The 25,807-nt window shown below is 44.8% G+C and overlaps 1 protein-coding gene across 1 annotated transcript in view; it reads right to left on the bottom strand.

Moving 5' to 3' along the window:
* ubtd2 (ubiquitin domain containing 2) overlaps positions 1-25,807 on the bottom strand; it is a 79,241-nt gene that overhangs the window by 26,622 nt on the left and 26,812 nt on the right. The window contains exon 2 of the mRNA XM_024012604.3: positions 7,133-7,369. Coding sequence (XP_023868372.1) covers positions 7,133-7,369 — 237 coding nt within the window. The remainder of the gene's footprint in view (positions 1-7,132; positions 7,370-25,807) is intronic.

Here is a 25,807-nt window from a genome sequence, read left to right as displayed (position 1 = left end):
GGGGGGGGGGGGGGGGGGCTGCTATAGTGTTGAACGCACTCATGCAGTAGGGCATTGCCAGTAGTGTGATTACAGGAGTCGCAGTGTGAAAAAGTGTTTCTAATCAGGCAAGTAGTGTGGCCGTCTCCAGAGGCGTACTGTATGTTGGTGGTGGTGGTGGGTCTCCGTGACACACCTGTTCTGCTGACACCTCCAGCAGGAGAAATCAGGGAGAGCGCTGACTCTTTCAGCTAGTAGTGTCTCACAGCCTGTCGGAGTGTGTATAGCTGTTATAAACACACACCACACCACACACACAACACAAACACACACACACACACACACACACACACCACACACACACACACACACACACACACACACCACCACACACACACCACACACACACCACACACACACGACACCACACCACACAACACACAACCACACACACACACACACACACCCGAGGCTGCCTAACAAGGTGCTCAGGGGCATAAGGGCTGTGCTCGACTCTCACTTTCAGCTTTCACATACTAACGCGCCCGACTGGGGGGGGATTCTACCAGCCGCCCAGACCACCTTACAACCCAAGTAACACTAAAAATCTCACAACTATTTATATTCCGAAATGATTGATTATTACAATTATTACAGATGAGGGTGCTTGAGGCCATGGTGAATTTGATTCGCTAGTACTGGAAAGGGGAATCACAAGAAGAGATCACTAGCTGTGGCTGGGACACCTGGAATAGATCACTAACACAATTTTCTTCATAGGAACGAATAAGTCATATTTCCATCTGCAACGACACCCCAAAAAATATCAGCCCTTCTTCTTCACAGCAAATGTATGTCTGTGGCCTGAAACGATAGTGATGAGTCAGAGCTTCGGGGCCCAGACCCTTCATTGCTCTCCTCGAGATGTAGAGCAGTCTGCTGCTCATCCGTTCCTCCAGGAGGTGTCAGAGCAGATGATAACAGCAGAGCAGGCAGCTGGTGTCCTGGATCCTCCTGGTTCACACTGACTGCAGACATCAGAGCGATAGCCTGACCTAGACATATACAGTTGAAGTCGGAAGTTTACATACACCTTAGCCAAATACATTTAAACTCGTATTCACAATTCCTGACATTTAATCTAGCAAAATTCCCTGTCTTAGATGTCAGCACTTTATTTTAAGAATGTGAAATGTCAGAATAATAGTAAGAGAGAATTATTATTTTCAGATTTTAATTCTTTCATCACATTCCCAGTGGTCAGAAGTTTACATACACTCAATTAGTATTCGGTAGCATTGCCCTTTAAATTGTTTAACTTGGGTCAAAACGTTTTCAGGTAGCCTTCCACAAGCTTCACCAATAAGTTGGGTGAATTTTGGCCCATTCCTCCTGACAGAACTGGTGTAACTGGTTTTGTGGCCTCTTGCTTGCACACCGTCTTTTCAGTTCTGCCCACAAATGTCTATAGATTGAGGTCAGGGCTTTGTGATGGCCACTCCAGTACCTTGGACTTGTGTGTCCTTAAGCCATTTTGCCACAACGTTGAAGTATGCTTGGGTCATTGTCCATTTGGAAGACCCTTGCGACCAAGCTTTAAACTTCCTGACTGATGTATTGAGATGTTGCTTCAATATATCCACATAATTTTCCTTCTCATGATGCATCTATTGGTCACCATCCCTCCTGCAGCAAAGCACCCCCACAACATGATGCTGCCACCCCGTGCTTCACGGTTGGGATGGTGTTCCTTCGCCATACAAGCCTCCCGTTTTTCCTCAAACATAACGATGGTCATTATGGCCAAACAGTTTCTATTTTTGCTTCATCAGACCAGAGGACATTTCTCTAAAAAGTACGATCTTTGTCCCATGTGAGTTGCAAACCGTAGTCTGGCTTTTTTATGGCGGTTTTGGAGCAGTGGCTTCTTCCTTGCTGAGCAGCCTTTCAGGTTATGTCATATATGACTCGTTTTACTGTGGATATAGATACTTTTGTACTGTTTGCTCCAGCACCTTCACAAGGTCCTTTGCTGTTGTTCGGGATTATCTCTAGGAGACAGAAGGCATTCCTCTCCTGAGCAGAATGACAGCTGCGTGATCCCATGGTGTTTATACTTGCGTACTATTGTTTGTACAAGATGAACGTGGTACCTTCAGGCTTTTGAAAATTTGCTCCCAGGATGAACCAGACTTGTTGAGGTCTCAACATTTTTTTCCGGAGGTCTTGGCTGATTTTTTTGATGTCAAGCAAAGAGGCACTGAGTTTGAAGGTAGGCCTTGAAATACATCCTAGCGTACACCTCTCAATTGACTCCAATGATGTCACTTAGCCTATCAGAAGCTTCTAAAGCCATAACATCATTTTCTGGAATTTTCCAAGCTGTTTAAAGGCACAGTCAACGTAGTGTATGTAAACTTCTGACCCACTGGAATTGTGAAACAGTGAATTATAAGTGAAATAATCTGTCTGTAAACAATTGTTGGAAAAATGACTTGTGTCATGCACAAAGTAGATGTCCTAATCGACTTACCAAAACTATATTTTGTTAACAAGAAATTTGTGGAGTGGTTGAAAAACGAGTTCTAATGACTCCAACCTAAGTGTATGTAAACTTCCGACTTCAACTGTACATGACACCCAGCTAGCGGTCTGGCCGTCTGTCTCCCTGCTAGGAGAATGTACACATGAGAAGTCTCTTTCATGAGCATGCCCTAAATAGCTAGGCCTCCTTTCGGCACCAGTGTCAGACAGCAGGGATGGAGGGGGGGATGGGCTGCTGGGTGGTTCAGGTGTAACTCAGAATCRTGTCTGGCATATAATATCACAAGACTTTGTAGTTCCAGCTGAGATCCATCCACTCATTGTAGATCAGAGCCCGTATCAATAAAGCCTCTCAGAGTAGGAGTGCTGATCTAGGATCAGGTCCCCACCTGTTAATAGTCTTGTTCATTATGATCTAAACTTTAAAAAAAAAAATGCACTCCTACTCTGAGACGCTTTGTGGATACAGGCCCAAGACTGGCGTGTCTAAAATAAATGCACAGTAGCGGCAAACTGACACTGGAACACTGTCAACTGACCCTCTCATAACCAAACATGTAACCCATATCTCAAACTGATCACATCGCCCGTATTATGTTCATGAACTAGCAGTCAGAAATGTTGATAGCTACTGTAGTAATAGAAGTATGTTGACAAGACAAAGGAGGCCTGAATCTATGAACCTGGCAGTCGGACAGCAATGCCAGAGGAGTGCTGATAGGGAGAGATTCTATATTGACTGAACCCTGGTGATTGATTTTCCTTTGTGTGTGAGAGGCCGAGAGAGCAGAGAGAGAGAGGGAGAGAGACCTGTTTGTGAGATTCCTCCCTCCCTGCCTGCCTGTCTGCCAGTGATTGCAATGTACTAGAGGGGTGTGTTTTCCCCTGCTCTCTCAGGAGACATTGACCGCAGGCCTCAGGAATCCACAGCTGCAGCTCCACAGCACCGCATTAAAGCAGCCAGCCAGCCCAGCTAATCTACCTCTAATCTGGATAGGGGGGGGGGTGGATACACAAGGCTAATTTACACCAACCCAGTGACACCCGGTCTGAGACAAAATGGCAGACGATTGGCGGGGGAGATAAGGATGTCTCAGTGTATTATGGAGCGACCGGGGGCCGTGAGAGAGAATGGGCTCAGGAGAGGAGAGGTCTACAATAACTCAGGCCAAATCCATGTTCTGATGAGGCAGCACTCTTGTACTTTGTACTGTGGGTAACTTTGCTGAGAGATTCCCAGACACCATCTAACAGCTTCAACCATGTCATGTCACTGGTCATATAACCGGACATATAGAACAGGCAAAGTGGGGGCAGTGTTTTTCCACCTCATGAAGGGGCGTGTGTGTTTATTAGGGCTGGGCGATATGGTCTAAAAATCAAAGTTTTCTAATTTATGAGCAATTCACAATACAGTGCATTCGGAAAGTGTTCAGACCACTTTACTATTTAAGCATTTTGTTACATTAGACGTATCCCCCCAAATCCTCAATCTACACACAATACCCCATTTGTAAGTCGCTCTGGATAAGAGCGTCTGCTAAATGACTTAAATGTAAATGTAATTATGACAAAGCAAAAAGAGGTTTTTCAGAAATGTTTGCAAATGTATTAAAAAATAAAGAGGAATATCACATTTACATAAGTATTCAGACCCTTTACTCAGTACTTTGTTGAATGACCTTTGGCAAAGATTACAGCCTCGAGTCTTCTTGGGTATGCTTAGCACACCTGTATTTTGGGAGTACTCCCATTCTTCTCTGCAGATCCTCTCAAGCTCTGTCAGGTTGGATGGGGAGCATCGCTGCACAGCTATTTTCAGGTCTCTCCAGAGATGTTCAACCGGGTTCAAGTCCGGGCTCTGGCTGGGCCACTCAAGGACATTCAGAGACTTGTCCTGAAGCCACTCCTGCACTGTCTTGACTGTGTGATTAGGGTTGTTGTCCTGTTGGAAGGTGAACCTTCACCCCAGTCTGAAGTCTTGAGCAGGTTTTTAAAATYAAGGATCTCTCTGTACTTTGCCTCGATCCTGACAGTGCCTGCCGCTGAAAAACATACCCACAGCATGATACTGCCACCACCCTGTTTCACAGTAGGGATGGTGCCAGGTTTTCTCCAGACGTGACACTTGGCATTCAGGCCAAAGAGTTCAATCTTGGTTTCATCAGACCAGAGAATCTTGTTTCTCATAGTCAGAGTTTTTAGGTGCCTTTTGGCAAACTCCAAGCGGGCTGCCATGTGCCTTTTACTGAGGAGTGGCTTCTGTCTGGCCACTCTACCATAAAGGCCTGATTGGTGGAGTGCTGCAGAGATGGTTGTCCTTCTGGAAGGTTCTCCCATCTCCACAGAGGAGCTCTGGAGCTATGTCAGTGTGACCTTCAGGTTCTTGGTCATCTCCCTGACCAAAGCCCTTCTCCCCYGATTGCTCAGTTTGGACGGGTGGCCAGCTCTAAGAAGAGTCTTGGTGGTTCCAAACTTCTTCCATTTAAGAATGATGGCCACTGTGTTCTTGGGGACCTTCACTGCTGCAGAATTTTTTTTGTACCCTTCCCCAGATCTGTGCCTTGACACAATCCTGTCTTGGAGCTCAACGGACAATTCCTTCGACCTCATGGCTTGGTTTTTGCTCTAACATGCACTGTCAACTGTGGGACCTTATATAGACAGGTGTGTGCCTTTCCAAATCATGTCCAATCAATTTGATTTACCACAGGTGGACTCCAATCAAGTTGTAGAAACATCACAAGGATGATCAATGGAAACAGGATGGACCTGAGCTCATTTTCAATTCACATAGCAAAGGGTCTGAATACTTACAGTGCCAGTCAAAAGTTTGGACACATCTACTCATTCAAGGGTTTTTCTTTATTTTTAAATATTTTCAAAATTGTAAAATAATAGTGAAGACATCAACACTATAAAATAACATATATGGGATCATGTACAGTAGTAACCAAATGTGTTAAACAAATCAAACCATATTTTATATTTGAGATTCTTCAAAGAAGMCACCCTTTGCCTTGACAGCTTTGCACACTCTTGGCATTTGGTCAACCAACTTCACCTGGAATGCTTTTCCAATAGTCTTGAAGGAGTTCCCACATATGCTGTTCCCACAAACGGACAATAAAAATAAAAAACTTTATTCTTGAGACAGGCATTCTCTTTCTCCTCTCTATCCCTCTCTCCTTCCCTTTCTCTCTGGGCTCTGTGTTGGTGCATGGACTTAAAAGGTGAGCTCACCCTGTCTGCCGCTGTACAGATCAAACCACTCTCCCCTGCTGTCTCGATGGCTCAGATTCAAACCACTCCCAGAGCAGCGCCAAGGCAGGCACCACACAAACCTTTTAGCAGTGTGTTTGGTGAGAGACCAAAAAGATGAGTAGAGGGTGGGGAACCTGACTTCAAAGCAGAAGTCAAAGAGAAGGAGAGCAGGCTAATATGGACAAACACTAGGCTGACCTTAACCTTGATGGCTCATTCCATCTATTCTACAGTGTCTCAGCCTGCCGGCCAGCCTCTGGCTCTTTGCTGCAGTGTAACTTCAGAGCAGGACAGTTGGACTATCTTCATAGAGCTAATTGATTCTGTTCAACAGCCGGCTTCACAATCAGCAAGGCTGCAGGGGACGAATGGATGTTTTGGTCTGTCTGTCTGTGTGTCTGGGCGGGATTAAAGAGACTATGTAATATTCCTCTCCACAGACCACAGACTGACAGCTTCAGCTGGTAGGGAAGTATATAGAAGCGGGGGCCTGCTGCCTCGCAAGCAGAGAAATTGGATGACAAAACTGACTTAAGCAAAACAGAGATGGAGACAACGTAATGGTGTGACGAGATAAGAGATAGAGAAAGGAAGGCCTCMAAAAGACTCAGGAAAGCCAACCGGCATACCACCCAGCCAGCTTTCCTCTGAAGTTAAACAGGATTGGGTCTGATCGAGAGACCACCCGTGAAGATACAGTAAGGTTGGAGAACAAGTAGGGGACGCTCTTTCCTCTGCTCTAAGGAGAGTCCAATGCCCCAGGGTAGTGACCGGGACCCTGCAGAGTCCTTAGGATGAGATGTTAAACCGAGGTCCTGTGGCCCCAAAGATCCCACGGCATTTCTCTCTCCAAAATGGACACCACGAATCAGCCAGGTGGGTTAAGCCGTCAGCATGCTTCAGCTAGCCGTACAAGTGTGCTTACATACTCCCTGAAAGGACCTTCACTTGAAAARCGAGAGAAAAAAGCAGCAATAGTACTGTTTGTCCATTTTGAGAAGCCATAGCCAGTATACACTTCCTCAAAATAGTCAGAAAAGTATGACACGGGTGGTGTGCAGAAAAAGAGGGCTGTGTGTGTGTGTGTGTTGAATCATCGTGACAGACGTAGAACAGATAGAGGGCTAGAGCTGATAGATGTGTCATGTCTGCTGTAGAGAGATGGCGTGTGTGTTTCATACCGTGAGGCAGTGTTATGCTGTAACAGTGAGGGGACAGTTGAAAGAGGGCAGGGGTCTATGGAATGTGTGACATATCGTGTGGCAGTGTTACGATACAGGCTAACAAAGAGAGTGGGCAGAGACAGAGCTGATAAAGGAGTAGATATGTTTGGTGTGTGTCGTACCGTGTGGCAATGTTATGCTGGCCCCGTCGATGATGGCCTGGGCCAGTTCATGGTCGTTGCTCTCGAAGGCCTGGGCGGCGGCCCTGAGTGCGTCCCAGATCTCCTTGCGGCCCTCGAAGGCAGGCGCAGTGTCCCAGAACTCATCCCGCTTACTGCGCAGCTGGCCRTCCGTCATTGGATAGTCACTCTTCCATTTGGGCTTCTCTCTCTTCAAGGCCTGGTTACGCCCAAGAGCCACTGAGAAAGAAAGAGTTCTAAATTTGTTTGTGTATTCATTTCTTATGTACAGTTGAAGTCGGAAGTTTACATACACCTTAGCCAAATACATTTAAACTCAGTTTTCACAATTTCTGACATTTAATTCTAGTAAAAATTCCCTGTCTTAGGTCAGTTAGGATCACCACTTTATTTTAAGAATGTGAAATGATTTATTCCAGCCGTTCTTTCATCACATTCCAGTGGGTCAGAAGTTTACATACACTCAATTAGTATTTGGTAGCATTGCCTTTAAATTGTTTAACTTGGGTCAAACGTTTCAGGTAGCCTTCCACAAGCTTCCCACAATAAGTTGGGTGAATTTTGGCCATTCCTTCTGACAGAGCTGGTGTAACTGAGTCACGTTTGTAGGCTCTACAAAAAAAAAAAAAAAGCATAAGCTTTTCAGTTCTGCCCACAAATGTTCTATAGGATTGAGGTCAGGTTTTGTGATGGCACTCCAGTACCTTGACTTTGTTGTCCTTAAGCCATTTTGCCACAACTTTGGAAGTATGCTTGGGGTCATTGTCCATTTGGAAGACCCATTTGCGACCAAGCTTAAACTTCCTGACTGATGTATTGAGATGTTGCTTAATATATCCACATAATTTTCCTTCTCATGATGCCATCTATTGTGTGAAGTGCACCAGTCCTCCTGCAGCAAAGACCCTCACAACATGATGCTGCCACCCCCGTGCTTCAGGTTGGGATGGTGTTCCTCGGCTTGCAAGCCTCCCCCGTTTCCTCCAAACATAACGATGGTCATTATGGCCAAACAGTTCTATTTTTGTTTCATCAGACCAGAGGACATTTCTCCAAAAAGTATGATCTTTGTCCCCGTGTGCAGTTGCAAACCGTAGTCTGGCTTTTTTATGGCGGTTTTGGAGCAGTGGCTTCTTCCTTGCTGAGCAGCCTTTCAGGTTATGTCGATATAGGACTCGTTTTACTGTGGATATAGCTACTTCACCCCGTTTCCTCCAGCATCTTCATAAGGTCCTTTGCTGTTGTTCTGGGATTGATTTGCACTTTTCGAGAACGCGTCTCCTTCCTGAGCTGCGTGGTCCAATGGTGTTTATACTTGCGTACTATTGTTTGTACATCTGAACGTGGTACCTTCAGGCGTTTGGAATATGCTCCCAAGGATGAACCAGACTTGTGGAGGTCTACAATTTTTTTCTGAGGTCTTCGCTGATTTCTTTTGATTTTCCCATGATGTCAAGCAAAGAGGCAAAATACCTCCACAGGTACACCTCCAATTGAYTCWAATGATGTCAATTAGCCTATCAGAAGCTTCTAAAGCCATGACATCATTTTCTGGAATTTCCCAAGCTGTTTAAAGGCTCAGTCAACTTGATGTATGTAAACTTCTGACCCAATAGAATTGTGATACAATGAATTATAAATGAAATAATGTCTGTAAACAATTGTTGGAAAATAAAAGATCCCAGAAACGTTCGATACGCACAAAAAGCGTATTTCTCTCAAATGTTTTTGCACAAATTTGTTCACATCCCTGTTAGTATTTCTCCTTTGCCAAGATAATCCATCCACCTGACAGTTGTGGGATATTATGAAGTTTATTAAACAGCATAATCATTACACAGGTGCACCTTGTGCCGAGGACAATAAAAGGCCACTAAAATGTGCAGTTTTGTCACACAACACAATGCCACAGATCTCAAGTTGAGGGAGCGTGCAATTGGCATGCTGACTGCAATAATTTCTACCAGCGCTGTTGCCAGAGAATTTAAATGTTAATTTCTCTACCATAAGCCGCCTCCAACGTMATTTTAGAGAATTTGGCTGTACGTCAAACCGGCCTCACAATCGCAGACCATATGTATGGCGTCGTGTGAGTGAGCGGTTTGCTGATGTAAACTTTGTGAACAGAGTGCCCCATGGTGGTGTTGGGGTTATGGTATGGGCAGGCATAAACTACAGACAACGAACACAACTGCATTATATCGATAGCAATTTGAACGCACTGAGATACCATGAGGCCATCATGAGGCCCACTGTCGTGCCATTCATCCACCGCCATCGGGGCGGCAGGTAGCCTAATAGATAGAGCGTTTGGCCAGTAACCGAAAGGTTGCTGGATAGAATCCCAGGGCGGACAAGGTAAAAATCTGTCRTTCTGCCCCTGAACAAGGCAGTTAACCCACTGTTCCCCGGTAGGCCGTCATTGTAAATAAGAATTTGTTCTTAACCGGAATTGCCTAGTTAAATAAAGGTTACGTAAWWWWWWWTWMAAAGCACCTCATGTTTCAGCATGATAATACACAGCCCCATGTCGCAAAGATCTGTACACAATTCCTGGAAAACAAAACTGTCCCAGATCATCCATGGCCTGCATGTCATCCATTGAGCATGTTTGCGATGCTCTGGATCGACGTGTACGACAGCGTGTTCTAGTTTTAGCCAATATCCAGCAACTTCGCGCAGCCATTGAAGAGGAGTGGGACAACATTCCACTGGCCACAATCAACAGCCTGATGAACTCTATGAGAAGGWGATGTGTCGCGCTGCATGAGGCAAATGGTGGTCTCACCAGATACTCACTGGTTTTTTGATCCACACCCCTACCTTTTTTGGTATCTGCGAAATCCATAGATTAGGGTCTAATGAATTTCTCAATTGACCGATTTCCTTATATAAACTGTAACTCAGTGAAATCTTTGAAATTGTTGCATGTTGCGTTTATATTTTTGTTCAGTATAGATACTCAATGTCCTTTAGGCTATAGGGAAATTCTACTTCCACCATTAAAATATAAAAACCGAACAGGTTCTCGGGAGGAATGATCATATGGTATTACCAGGTCCTTTCACTGAGCCAAATCAAAAAGGGAAACACCCASATTTGGTTAAAACTCAAATGCACAATCCTTAGTGACAATGATTTCTATATAGATCCAGTGTATGCTTCTCCCTCAGATTCCTCTTACTATGATGATCATGTCCAAAGAGAGAACAACCTGTTTCAAGCTGAGGGAAATGTGCTTTTGTGTAGATATTTGAATACTAAAACCGGTTCTGAACTTGAATGTGTAGACCCTGAGGGTTATAGACATATATTTGGACATCCCTCCATATACCCGTCCCATCACTAGTAATAGAAATGGCCCAGACCAGGTAGTGAACAAAAATGGAAAGGAGTTGGTGCATCTACAGTATGTCGAGSCTTAGTCACGTATTTTATTATCATAAGGGGAAAATGGATCTTTATCAAATAGAATACGTCACCAACCACAGGATAGAGACGTTCCGAGTATTTTGAGAAATCTGAAAGAGATTGAAGACCCCATTGATGGAAACCAGTTCTGAATGAAATGGAATAGTCTAAATGGAAAACAGAGGAATGACCTCGCCATTCAAAATGGCAACATTTGGAAGATTCATTTTGAAAGTCTCTATGGAATAATACCATCAGACGACCCCGAAAATATGCAAGAAAATCTCAGCTCCTTTGAACACACAATGAAAAACATCCAGAACACAATTGAACACCAAATTACACAGGCTGAATGGTCAAAGAAAATACAAAGCATGTGGTCCTGACAGCATCAGGAATGGAATGCTTAAACACAGTACTACTGAGCTGCAGGATGCCTTATTWAAACTATTCAACCTGGTGTTRGAGTGGCTGCTTCCCTGATATTTGGAACCAGGGGCTCGTAACCCACATGTATTTAAAAAAAGGTGACAAACTAGACCCTAATAACTATAGGATAATATGTTTCACTAGTAACACGGGGAAACTGTTCTGCTGTACTCTCAATAACCAAATACAGACCTTCCTTACACAACATAGTGCTCTCAGCAAACAAATTATTGGCTTTCTACCCAAACACAGAACAGACCACACACACAAAGCATGTTCAGAGAGGAAAAGAATTTGCATGTTTTGTTGATTTTAAGAATCTAGAATCRGCTTCCTATTTCGCAACAACGCCTCCTTCACTCATGCTGCTAAACATACCCTCGTAAAACTGACTATCCTACCGATACTTGACTTYGGCTATGTCATTTAAAAAATAGCCTCCAACACTCTACTCAGCAAATTSGATGTAGTCTATCACAGTGCCATCTGTTTTGTCACCGAAGCCCCATATACTACCCACCACTGCGACCTGTATGCTCTCGTTGGCTGGCCCTCGCTTCATATTAGTCGCCAAACCCACTGGCTCCAGGTCATCTATAAGTCTTTGCTAGGTAAAGCCCCGCCTTATCTCAGCTCACTGGTCACTATAGCAACACCCACCCATAGCACGCACTCCAGCAGGTATATTTCACTGGTCATCCCCAAAGCCARCTCCTYCTTTGGCCGCCTTTCCTTCCAGTTCTCTGCTGCCAATGACTGGAACGAATTGCAAAGATCACTTAAGCTGGAGWCTTATATCTCCCTCACTATCTTTAAGCATCAGCTTTCARAGCAGCTTACCGATCACTGCACCTGTACACAGCCCATCTGTAATTAGCCCACCCAACTACCTGCACTGTAATTACTTCGCCACTATGGCCTATATATTGCATTACCTCCCTAATCTCCCTAAACTACATTTGCACACACTGTATATAGATTGTTCTATTGTGTTATTGACTGTACGTTTGCTTATCCCCTGTGTAACTCTGTTGTTGTTTTTGTCGCACTGCTTTGCTTCATCTTGGCCAGGTCGCAGTTGTAAATGAGAACTTGTTCTCAACTGGCCTACCTGGTTAAATAAAGGTGAAATCAAATGTAAAAATTGTAAAAAGAGAATACAAATTGGCAGAATAGTTCTACTGTCAGATATACAAAACAGAGACAGCTCCTGACCAATCACAGGCTCACTGAGCACCAATTGGCTATAGATAAAAAAAGGGAGACACAAAATGACATGGCTACCCAAAGAGGAGCGTCTCTGTGGTCACTGCACGACGGGGGAGGTMGAGACAGAGATGCACTTTTCCTCTACTGTGAGAAATACTCCCAAATAAGATCATGTTTTTTCTAGAAAATATCTCAAACCAATTCCCAACTGTGCATTTACTAATGACAATAAGCCGGGAATTATTCTGGGTGAGGTAGAAACCGCAAATATTACTTCCAGATATGTATATGATTGCCAGAGYCTGAGGGACATCCCATGAGCATCAATTCACTCCAGTATTTACATTTTATATAACTTACAAGTAATACATAGTGTAACCATCATCCATGTACAGTTTATTTATTTGTTAGCCATTCTTTTTTATAATCTTATTTTTTATTTAATTTAATGTATCAATAGAAGACTACACAGTACAACAGCAGTAGTGTTGTACCTGTATACATGATTATATATGTACTATTATTACTACTACTGAAAGGAACTGTATTTCATTAACTTCATTGCATTGTAGTGTATTTACTGAAATGCTGTACCACTATACTGCTTTGGCAATATCTACAAATTGTATTTCATGCCAATAAAGCAATGTGAATTTTAACACTTGAATTTGAGAAAGGGAGAGAAAGAAAAAGAGCAAAAGAAAAGGTGAGAGAAAAAGAGAGAGCGAGAGAAAGACAGAAATGGTAATAACAATAAAATGGTAGCAACAATTGGACATCATAACGTTTTGGAAACATTCAGTATAGCAATTGCAGCCTATTTACAACTTTGCCTGTTCTACAATTTTGCTTAAATTCCACTGAGGTCAGCTAAAGCACGATTTAATGGTTTATAAAAACGACTATTTATATCCATAATAACTTGGCKATCATGTTGCTGAAGTAGGCATCTGGTGCACATAAAGTGAGTGGGCTACTGTGTTGCACAACTCCTGCCTGGCTGTTTGCATTCATGTAAAGCTGTGTGAGAGAGAACAAAGAGGGTAGAGACAGACAGAGACCCTCCCTCCCTCCCTCCTGTTTTGGAGACTGACTGAACTTAAATCATTCCATCCCTCCCCTCCCCCCCCAGTCTGCTCTGCCTGTTGGTCTGAAGTCTCTGAGGTTAGAGCTGGGAGACGCACACACGCATGCGCTCATACACACACGCACGCTCACACACACGCGCGCTCACCTGCCGGTGTGTCAACAGTCAGAGCCCACAGCTCAGCCCCTGCAACATGTTCATGCATGGAGGCACACTGTAGACACAGAGCTCCATCCCAACAGTCATGAGCCATGTCTTCCTATAGGGGGGTACAGGGAATAGCCAGCCCTGAGTAGGCTCTATACCAGTAGATCACCCTTAAGCACTGTGCTATCAGCAGACCCACACACTGGCTGAGCCTGAGCCCTYGTCAAACATGGAACCCGTGAGAGCCCTGGGGGTGAATAAGGTGGCAGGTAGCCTACCGGTTAGAGAGGCCAGCCAGAAACCGGAGGGTTGCCAGTTCAATCCTGGGTCTGACCGGAAAAATATGACGGGAAGTGAGCTGGCAACCGGAGGCTTGTGGCAGCCCCCTGCTCCAACCTCTCCTACCTGTATATGTGTCTTTTAGAGGGGTTGGGATAAAGCGGAAGTAACATTTTGGTTGGACCTTGTGTACAATTGACGAATAAATTGAACTTCATCTTAAAAACGGATGGTTTTAGGCCTGTTCCACGGACAGACAGGGCTGCCATCCAAGCCAAGATCTTCGGCAGCCTTACATCAGCGGGCTGCCGCGCCTGACYCGCCCCAGAGCCTGTGGAAAATAGAGGGGAGGTCGGGAGAGGAAGGTATACTGGGGGAAAACATCTGTCTGCTATTATTCAACACATCGGCTCTGGGACTGACAAACAATAGCTAGAGCCCTGCGCTGACACAGAGAGACAGAGAGAGAGCCTTGCTCTCCTTGGGTGCTGCTGCTGGTTCCAGCCACATGTACCAACAGCACATCGTCTCCCTCACAGCACAGCAGACATGTGTTCCATAACCGTTGCCATGGGCCCCCAGCCACAGACAGAGGCAGGCTGATGGGAGTTGTTTAACKGGGACTTAGCTTATGGCATTATCTGAGAGCAGCCTCCATAGGTTTAGTTGGCTCAAAAACACACAGCCTCTGAGGTTAGAGCTGGGAGACAGTCGTCTGCGCACACACCCCACACACACWTTGCTGTGCTAATAGGGATACCCACCAACTCTCCTCAGTCTGAACACAGTTTGCAGCGTTCCCAGTGAGAGTGAGTGAGAGACAGAGACACCGGGTCATACATTGTCAGGCCACTCCACATGCTGTGCATCAATAATTCAGCCATAGGCGATGAATCAGTGCACCTTTCTGCCCTTACTCCTAGTTGACACAGAAACAACGAGTCTATACATTGACAGAGAGACAGAGGACAGCAACACAATTAGACCCAACCAAATCATGAGAAAACAACAATATAATTACTTGACACATTAKAAATAATTTACACAAAAAAAACAAAGCAATCTATAATGCTATTTGGCCCTAAACAGAGAGTACACAGTGGCAGAACACCTGACCACTGTGACTCAACCAAAATTAAGCAAAGCTTTGACTATGTACAGACTCTGTGAGCATAGCCTTGCTATTGAGAGGCCATCGTAGCCAGACCTGGCAGGCTGTGTGCACGCTGCCCACAAAATTAGGTGGAAACTGATCTGCACTTCCTAACCTCCTGCCAAATGTATGACCATATTAGAGACACATATTTCCCTCAGATTACACAGACCCACAAGGAATTTGAAAACAAGTCCAATTTTGATAAACTCCCATATTTATTGGGTGAAATACCAGTGTGCCATCACAGCAGCAAGATTTGTGACCTGTTACTACAAGGGCAACGAGTGAAAAACCCCATTGTAAATACAACCCATATTTATGTTATTTATTTTCCCTTTTGTACTTTAACTATTTGCACATCATTACAACACTGTATATAGACATAATGACACTTCGAATGTCTCTTTACTGCAAATGTTTTATTGTTTATTTCACTTTGGTTTATAATCCATTATTATAATCCATGGTTTATAATCCAATGCAAGGAGTCTTATGGCTTGGGGGTAGAAGCTGGTAAGAAGCCTTTTGGACTGCAGAGAGAACAGTCCATGACTAGCGTGGCTGGAGTCTAACAATTTATAGGGCCTTCCCCTGACACCATCTGGTGTAGAGGTCCTGGATGGCAGGAAGCTTGGCCCCGGTGATGTACTGGGCAGTACGCACTACCCTCTGTAGTACCCTGCGGTCGGAGGCCGAGCAGTTGCCATACCAGGCAGTGATGCAACCAGTCAGGATGCTCAATTGTGCAGCTGTAGAACCTTTTGAGGATCTGAGGACACATGCCAAATCTGTTCAGTCTCCTGAGGGGGAACAGGCGTTGTCGTGCCCTCTTCACAACTGTCTTGGTGTGTTTGGACCATGATAGTTTGTTGGCGATGTGGATACCAAGGAACTTGAAACTCTCAACCTGCTCCACTTACAGCCCTGTCRATGAGACTGAGGGTGTGCTCAGCCCTACTTTTCCCGCAGTCCATGATTCTCTCCTTTGTCTTGATCTCGTTGAGGGAGAGGTTGTCATCCTCCCTATAGGCTGTCTCAACGTTGTCGGTGATCAGGCCTACCACTGTTGTGTCATCGGAAAACTTAATGATGGTGTTGGAGTCGTGCTTGGCCACGCAGTCATGGGTGAACAGGGAGTACAGGAGGGGACTGAGAACGCACCCGAGGGGCCCCCGTGTTGATTATCAGCATGGCAGATGTGTTGTTACCTACCCTTACCACCTGGGGGCGGCCTGTCAGGAAGACCAGGATCCAGTTACAGAGGGAGGTGTTTAGTCCCAGGGTCCTTAGCTTAGTGATGAGCTTTGCGGGCACTATGGTGTTGAACGCTGAGCTCTAGTCAATGAATAGCATTCTCACGTAGGTGTTCCTTTTGTCAAGGTGGGAAAGGGCAGTGTGGAGTGCAATAGAGATAGCATCATCTGTGGATCTGTTGGGGCGGTATGCAAATTGGAGTGGGTCTAGGGTTTCTGGGATAATGGTGGTCCCGATGGTCTGACAGAGCTCTAGAGTTCCTCTGTGGAGATGGAAGAAACCTCCAGAAGGACAACCATCTCTGCAGTACTCCACCAAATCAGGCCTTTATGGTAGATTGGCCAGACGGAAGCAACTGCTCAGTAAAAAGGCACATGAAATCCCACTTGGAGTTTGCCAAAAAGGCACCTAAACACTCTTAGACCATGAGAAACAAGATTGAACTCTTTGGCCTTTTTGGATTTTGCCAACCATCACATCTGGAAGAAACTTGGCACCATCCCTACTGTGAAGCATGGTGSTGGCAGCATCATGCTGTGGGGACGTTTTTCAACGGCAGGGACTGGGAGAATAGTCAGGACTGAGGGAAAGATGACCAAAACAAAGTGCTGAGAGATCCTYGATGAAAACCTGCTCCAGAGYGCTCAGGACCTCAGACTGGGGTGAAGATTCACCCTCCAACAGGACAATGACCCTGAACAGACAGCCAAGACAATTCAGAAGTGGCTTTGTGACAAGTCTCTAAAATGTCCTTGAATGACCCAGACAGACCCGGACAAACATTTCTGGAGAGACCTGAAAATAGCTGTGCAGCGACGCTGGGAAGAATGGGAGAAACTCTCCAAATACAGGTCTGCCAAGTACCAAGTAAAGGGTCTGAATAATATGCGATTTCAGTTTGTTTTTAAATACATTTGCAAAAATAGATTGATGACGAAAAAAAACGATTTGATCAATTTTAGAATAAGGCTGTAACYTAACAAAATGTGGAAAAAGTTAAGGCGCTGTCTATGGTGTACTGCATGATGACGTAGTGCACATAAAAATACCTTGAGGTTAAATTCTATGTACCTAACAAAATAAAAGTTATATTTCCATTGCATTTTCAAMTCTACATTCACAATAAATGTTGCGTTATATAGCGAGTTCTCCCACTCTGGTATTGGCACGTGCGCTGTCGCTAACAGCACTATAACACGATAAGATTATTATTATGGACAAAAGAGCGAGATTCTTTTTATTTGACAAATGGCAGCAAAGAATCAATTATCATGTCACCAGAATAAGACCCTCAATATTTATTGGAAATCAAGCTCATCACCTTGCACATTCACCACCCTGTGAAGTTCATCATCATTTATTTCATGTGTAGACTAATAGTCCTAAACTGCATGCTTTCCCGACAAGTTGTAGTTGGAGGACCACACACACAGCGTGACTCCAAGTATACTTCGATATGATGGTTATTTTGTCAATATTTGTACAATAAAAGCATTTCCACCGACATCTCGCATAATTAATTTTACAGACAAAAAAAGATACTACCTTGAATAGCGTATTTAGTTTTGTTGACATTTGGAAAAATTGTCTGTTTCCATCAGGCCTGTCATAACATTTTTTAACCGACATACTTCACTCATAAAAAAGGTTGGATGGAAATCTGGTCATTGACATTGAAAATTGACGTGGATAAAATACTTTGAGCCCGTTTTGTCTATTTTTTTTTTTTCACCTTTATTTAACCAGGTAGCTAGTTGAGAACAAGTTCTCATTACAACTGCGACCTGGCCAAGATAAAGCATAGCAGTGAACAGACAACAACACAGAGTTACACATGGAGTAAACAATAAACAAGTCAATAACATAGTAGGAAAAAAAAAAAAAAAAGAGATCTATATACAATGTGTGCAAAAGGCATGAGGAGGTAGGCAATAAATAGGCCATAGGACGGAATAATTACAATTTAGCAGATTAACACTGGGTGATAAATCATCAGATGATCATGTGCAAGTAGAGATACTGGTGTGCAAAAAGAGAAAAGTAAATAAATAAAAACAGTAAGGGGATGAGGTAGGTAAATTGGGTGGGCTGTTTACAGATGGACTATGTACAGCTGCAGCGATTGGTTAGCTGCTCAGATAGCAGGTTTAAAGTTGGTGAGGGAAATAAGTCTCCAACTTCAGCGATTTTTGCAATTCGTTCCAGTCACAGGCAGCAGAGAACTGTAAGGAAAGGCGGCCAAATTAGGTGTTGGCTTTTGGGATGATCAGTGAGATATACCTGCTGGAGCGCGTGCTACAAGTGGGTGTTGTATGTGACCAGTGACTGAGATAAGGCGGGGCTTTACCTAGCTTGGACTTATAGATGACCTGGAGCCAGTGGGTCTGGCGACGAATATGTAGCGAGGGCCAGCCGACTAGAGCATACAGGTCGCAGTGGTGGGTGGTATAAGGTGTTTAGTAACAAAACGGATGCCACTATGATAAACTGCACCTAGTTTGCTGAGTAGAGTATTGGAAGCTATTTTGTAGATGACATCGCCGAAGTCGAGGATCGGTAGGATAGTCAGTTTTACTAGGGTAAGTTTGCAGGCGTGAGTGAAGGAGGCTTTGTTGCGAAATAGAAAGCCGATTCTTGATTTGATTTTGGATTGGAGATGTTTAATATGAGTCTGGAAGGAGAGTTTACAGTCTAGCCAGACACCTAGTATTTATAGATGTCCACATATTCTAGGTCGGAACCGTCCAGGGTGGTGATGCTAGTCGGGCAGGGGGTGCAGGCAGCGAACGTTGAAAAGCATGCATTTGGTTTTACTAGCGTTTAAGAGCAGTTGGAAGCCACGGAAGGAGTGTTGTATGGCATTGAAGCTCGTTTGGAGGTTAGATAGCACAGTGTCCAAGGAAGGGCCAGAAAGTATACAGAATGGTGTCGTCTGCGTAGAGGTGGATCAGGGAATCGCCCGCAGCAAGAGCAACATCATTGATATATACAGAGAAAAGAGTCGGCCCGAGAATTGAACCCTGTGGTACCCCATAGAGACTGCAGAGGACCGGACAACATGCCCTCGATTTGACACACTGAACTCTGTCTGCAAAGTAGGACCTCAGACTGGGGCGAAGGTTCACCTTCCAACAGGACAATGACCCTAAGCATACAGCCAAGAAAATGCAGGAGTGCCTTTGGGACAAGTCTCTGAAAGTCCTTGAGTGGCCCAGCCAGAGCCCCTGACCTGAAAATAGCTGTACAGCGACGCTCCCCATCCAACCTGACAGAGCTTGAGAGGATCTGCAGAGAAGAATGGGAGAAACTCCCCAAAACAGATGTGCCAAGCTTGTAGAGTCTAATTGCCGCAAAGGTGCTTCAACAAAGTACTGAGTACTTCCGGCGCCGACCGAGATGGCCGCCTCGCTTCCGTTCCTTGGAAAATATGCAGTATTTTGTTTCATTCCAAACCAGAAACCGTGGATGACGGCAGCATTCGCTGAAACTGAAAGCGCGAACCACTGCTTTTAACCAGGCGAACAAGGTGACCGAAACATGACCGAATACAAACAGTGTAGCTATTCCTCCGCAAGGCAATCAAAAAAGCTAAGTCCCAGTAGAGACAAAATAGAGTCGCAATTCAACAGCTCAGACACAAGAGGTATGTGGCAGGGTCACAGTCAATCACGGATTACAAAAAGAAAACCAGCCCGCGCGGACCAGGATGTCTTGCTCCCAGACAGGCTAAATAACTTTTTGCTCCTTTGAGGACACGGCCCGCAGTCCTACCAAAACCTGCGGGCTCTCCTTCACTGCAGCCGAGGTGGTAAAACATTTAAACGTGTTAACCCTGCAAGGCTGCAGGCCAGACGGCATTCCCAGCCGCGTCCTCAGAGCATGCGCAGACCAGCTGGCTGGTGTGTTTACGGACATATTCAATCAATCCTTATCCCAGTCTGCTGTTCCCACATGCTTCAAGAGGGCCACCATTGTTCCTGTTCCAGAAATCTAAGGTAACTGAGCTAAAGACTACCGCCCCGTAGCACTCACTTCCGTCATCATGAAGTGCTTTGAGAGACTAGTCAAGGACCATATCACCTCCACCCTCCGGACACCCTAGACCCACTCAATTTGCTTACCGACCCAATAGGTCCACAGACGACGCAATCGCAACCACACTGCACACCCTAACCCATCTGGACAAGAGAATACTATGTGAGAATGCTGTTCATCGACTACAGCTCAGCATTTAACACCATAGTACCCTCCAAACTCGTCATCAAGCTAAGACCTGGTCTCGACCCGCCCTGTGCAACTGGGTCCTGGACTCCTGACGGGCCGCCCCAGGTGTGAGGGTAGGTAACACATCTCCACCCCTGATCCTCAACACTGGGCCCCACAGGTGCGTTCTGAGCCTCTCCTGTACTCCTGTTCACCCACGACTGCGTGGCCATGCACGCCTCCAACTCAATCATCAAGTTTGCGGATGACACTACAGTGGTAGGCTTGATTACAACAACGACGAGACGGCCTACAGGGAGGAGGTGAGGGCCTCGGAGTGTGGTGTCAGGAAAATAACTCACACTCAACGTCAACAAAACAAAGGAGATGATTGTGGACTTCAGGAAACAGCAGAGGAGCACCCCCTATCCACATCGACGGGTCAGTAGTGGAGAAGGTGGAAAGTTTTAAGTTCCTCGGTTACACATCACGGACAAACTGAATTGGTCCACCCACACAGACAGCGTTGTGAAGAAGGCGCAGCAGCGCCTCTTCAACCTCAGGAGGCTGAAGAAATTCGGCTTGTCACCAAAAGCACTCACAAACTTCTACAGATGCACAATCGAGAGCATCCTGTCGGGCTGTATCACGCCTGGTACGGCAACTGCTCGCCCACAACCGTAAGGCTCTCCAGAGGGTAGTGAGGTCTGCAGAACGCATCACCGGGGGCAAACTACCTGCCCTCCAGGACACCTACACCACCGATGTCACAGGAAGGCCATAAAGATCATCAAGGACAACAAACCACCAAGCCACTGCCTGTTCACCCGCTATCATCCAGAAGGCGAGGTCAGTACAGGTGCATCAAAGCAGGGACCGAGAGACTGAAAACAGCTTCTATCTCAAGGCATCAGACTGTTAAACAGCCACCACTAACATTTAGCGGCCGCTGCCAACATACTGACTCAACTCCAGCCACTTTAATAATGGGAATGATGAAAATTATGTAAAAATGTACCACTAGCCACTTTAAACAATGCCACTTAATATAATGTTTACATACCCTACATTACTCATCTCATATGTATATGTATATACTGTACTCTATATCATCTACTGCATCTTGCCATCTTTATGTAATACAGTATCACTAGCCACTTTAAACATATGCCACTTTATGTTTACATACCCTACATTACTCATCTCATATGTATATACTGTACTCTATACCATCTACTGCATCTTGCCTATGCCGTTCTGTACCATCACTCATTCATATATCTTTATGTACATATTCTTTATCCCTTTACACTTGGGTATAAGGTAGTAGTTGTGGAATTGTTAGGTTAGATTACTTGTTGGTTATTACTGCATTGTCGGAACTAGAAGCACAAGCATTTCGTACACTCACATTAAACATGCTAACATGTGTATGTGACAAATAAATTTGATTTGATTTGACAAATAAAATTTGATTTGAGTGAAGGGTCTGAATACTTATGTAAATGTGATATTTCAGTACATTTTTTATAAAATGTGCAAACATTTCTAAAAACCTGTTTTTGCTTTGTCATTATGAGGGTTGTTGTTAGATTGATGAGGGGGAAATAAAAATGTAATCATTTTAGAACAAGGCAGTAATATAACAAAATGTGGAAAAAGGGGTCCAATACTTTTTGAATGCATGTATGCTATGCGCAGCACTTCGTTCAATTTATCGAATCAGGTATTGATTTCTTACTCAAACCGCGAGTAACACCGTCAAACTCAGACATTTCTCTCAAAAAAACACAGATGTCGAATTACACGGGACAAGTATTATCAGAAGACCTTGGAGTAAGCAAAAAAAAAGTAGGTTATTCTGGCTGGAATTGTTAATCTCCTGCCATGTAAACATGACTGACATGGCAGATTCGGACGGGACTAAAATTACAGATGTGGTGTTTTGTGCTCGTTCCGCATAATTACATTACCCAAACTCCCCCAGTAAAACAGATGCCATCGAATAGGGCTCATGATTTTATACATAACAAAGATTGAAAAAAATGACTTTTCACCAGGTTATTTTTTTACATTTATGAATCACTAAATCACATTATTATTTATTTAATCTCCAGAAATGACTGTCAAAGCAACAAAATAACTAGGGCTTCACAATGCATGATGATGGAAAACTTGGGGAAATATTGGGGTTAAAATCTTCCTAGTCATAGAGGGTGCACTGAGGGACATGCAAAAATGCTGTTTTTTTGCACTTAAGCAAGTCGTCATTCATAAAAAAAATCTGACTGTTGATTTTCAGAAAACTTAACATGTGTAAATATTTGCATGAACATAACAAGATTCAACAACTGAGACATACACTCAAGGGGGGGGGGGGGGGGGGGGGGAGCCCTAGCATTCACCTCTGATCCTACAGGTCCCAGACGTGCGCAATGGGATTGAGATCCGGCTCTTCGCTGGCCATGGTAAGAACACTGACATTCATGTCTTGCAGGAAATCACGCACAGAATGAGCAGTATGGCTGGTGGCATTGTCATGCTGGTGGCCAGGTCAGGATGAGCCTGCAGGAAGGTACCGCGAGGGAGGAGGATGTCTTCCCTGTAACGCACAGCGTTGAGATTGCCTGCAATGACAACAAGCTTAGTCTGATGATGCTGTGACACACCGCACCAGGCCATGACGAACCCTCCACTCCAATTCGTTCCCGCTCCAGAGTACAGGCCTTGGCGTAACGCTCATTCCTTCGACGATAAATGCGAATCCGACCATCACCCCTGGTGAGACAAAACCGGACTCGTCAGTGAAGAGCACTTTTTGCCAGTCCTGTCTGGTCCAGCGACGGTGGGTTTGAGCCCATAGGCGACGTTGTTGCCGGTGATGTCTGGAGGACCTGCCTTATAACAGGCCTACAAGCCCTCAGTCCAGCCTCTCTCAGCCTATTGCGGACAGTCTGACCACTGAAGGGAGGGATTGTGCGTTCCTGGTGATACTTGGGCAGTTGTTGTTGCCATACATGTACTGTCCCACAGGTGTGATGTTCGGATGTACCATCCTGTGCAGGTGTTGTTACACGTGGTCTGCCACTGCGAGGACGATCATGTCTCCCTGTAGCGTCATGTCTCCCTGTAGCGCTGTCTTACGCATCTCACAGTACGGACATTGCAAATTATTGCCCTGGCCACATCTGCAGTCCTCATGGCTCCTTGCAGCATGCCCAAGGCACGTTCATGAGATGAGCAGGGACCCTGGGCATCTTTCTTTTGGTGTTTCAGTAGTAGAAAGGCCTCTTTAGTGTCCTACGTTTTCATAACTGTGACCTTAATTGCCTACCATCTGTAAGCTGTTAGTGTCTTAACAACCATTCCACAGGTACATGTTCATTAATTGTTTATGGTTCATTGAACAAGCATGGGAAACAGTGTTTAAACCCTTTACAATGAAGATCTGTGAAGTTGTTTGGATTTTTACGAATTATCTTTGAAAGACATGGTCCTGAAAAAGTGACGTTTCTTTATTAGTTCACTTAATTATTAGGTCACTTTAATATAACAGGCTTTTAAATTATTGGTGCACAATTTCTACTTGAAATATAAAAAATGAGGGCCTACCGAGTGGCGCAGTGGTCTAAGGCACTGCATCGCAGTGCTAGAGGCACTACTACAGACCCTGGTTAATTCCCGGGCTGTGCCACAACCGGCCATGGCCAGGAGTCCCTCAGGACGGCGCACAATTTGCCCAGCATAGTACGGGTTAGGGGAAGGTTTGGCCGGTGGGACTTTACTTGGCTCATCGCGCTCTAGCGACTCCTTGTGGCGGGCTGGGTGGCTGCGGCTGACACATTGTTTCCTCCGACACATTGGTGTGGCTGGCTTCCGGCTTAAGTTGGCTGGTGTTAATAAGGAGCGCGGACTAGGCGGGTCATGTTTCAGAGGAYGCATGACTCCACCTTCGCCTCTCCCGAGCCCGTTGGGGAGATGCAACGATGAGACAAGATTGAAATTGTGGAGAAAAAGSGGATAAAACCCCMAAAATATATATATTAAAAGAATGCAAAAGGGACTCATTTCATGGAATGACGCTACCACCACCACAGCTACTACTACTATTGATACTACTAATACTTCCACCACCATCATAACTACTAATACCACCACCACTACAATAACTACTACCACCACAACTCCTACGACCACTACCTTTTACTCCAGTTCCTCATTCAATATTAGTTCCTTTGTTGTGTGAGAGCGCCTGCCTGCTGTTTTCCTTGCCTGCCGGGGCTTTAAGATGGAAACAATAGATAAGTGATTCCTCATTCGAAAGAGAGGCCAGGTTTACACTCCAGCTGCAGACACAAAATCCATGCTCTGATTAGCATCATAGGCGTATTTTCTGTTCAGTGACTAATGTACTGGAAGTGAAATAAGATGGGCGGGCACATTAATCACATTTATCAGAGCCACCGTTGCATTTACAAGTGCTGTTAGTAGGGTTGCAAAGGGTGGTGAAACTTTCTGGTAAATTCCATGRGTAGTTAAGCCGGGAATTTGTGGAATTTTGCATAAATTCATTWAAAAAAAGTTAGCTTATAACAGTGAACCTTTTTTGTGGGATACACAAGGCAATTTCAGGTCTTGTAGCATATTTCAACTATCCCCAAYTCAATGGAATTGCAACCCTCTGCATGCCCATGTGCATTCTTCCATCACATGTGCAGCTGATTCTCAAGATCTTGCACACTAATGAGATGCTATTGAGCCCACACTACTACACTATCAGCCAAGACTAGTTGAAGTAAGAAGTTTACATACACCTTAGCCAAATACAATTAATCTCGGGTTTCACAATTTTGGCCCATTCATCCTGACAGAGCTGGTGTACTGAGTCAGGTTTGTGGCTCCTTGCTCGCACACACTTTTTCAGTTCTGCCCACAAATTTTCTGTAGGATTGATGGTCACTCCAATACCTTGACTTTGATGTCCTTAAGCCATTTTGCCACAACTTTGGAAGTATGCTTGGGGTCATTGTCCATTTGGAAGACCCTTTGTGACCAAGCTTTAACTTCCTGACTGATGTCTTGAAATGTTGCTTCAATATATACCACATAATTTCTCCCTCATGATGCCATCTATTTCGTGAAGTGCACCAGTCCCTCCTGCAGTAAAGCACCCCCACAACATGATGCTGCCACCCGTGCTTCACGGTTGGGATGGTGTTCTTCAGCTTGCAAGCCTCCCCCTTTTCCTCCAAAAATAACGATGGTCATTATGGCCAAACAGTTCTATTTTTTTCATCAGACCAGAGGACATTTCTCCAAAAGTACAATCTTTGTCCCATGTGCAGTTGCAAACCGTAGTCTGGCTTTTTTATGGCGGTTTTGGAGCAGTGGCTTCTTCCTTGCTGAGCGCATTCAGGATATGTGATATAGGACTTGTTTTACTGTGGATATAGATACTTTGCACCCGTTTCTCCAGCATCTT

The sequence above is a fragment of the Salvelinus sp. IW2-2015 genome, linkage group LG20, assembly GCF_002910315.2.
Source record: "Salvelinus sp. IW2-2015 linkage group LG20, ASM291031v2, whole genome shotgun sequence".
Taxonomy (NCBI): domain Eukaryota; kingdom Metazoa; phylum Chordata; class Actinopteri; order Salmoniformes; family Salmonidae; genus Salvelinus; species Salvelinus sp. IW2-2015.
This window is presented reverse-complemented; position numbering and strand designations above follow the sequence as displayed.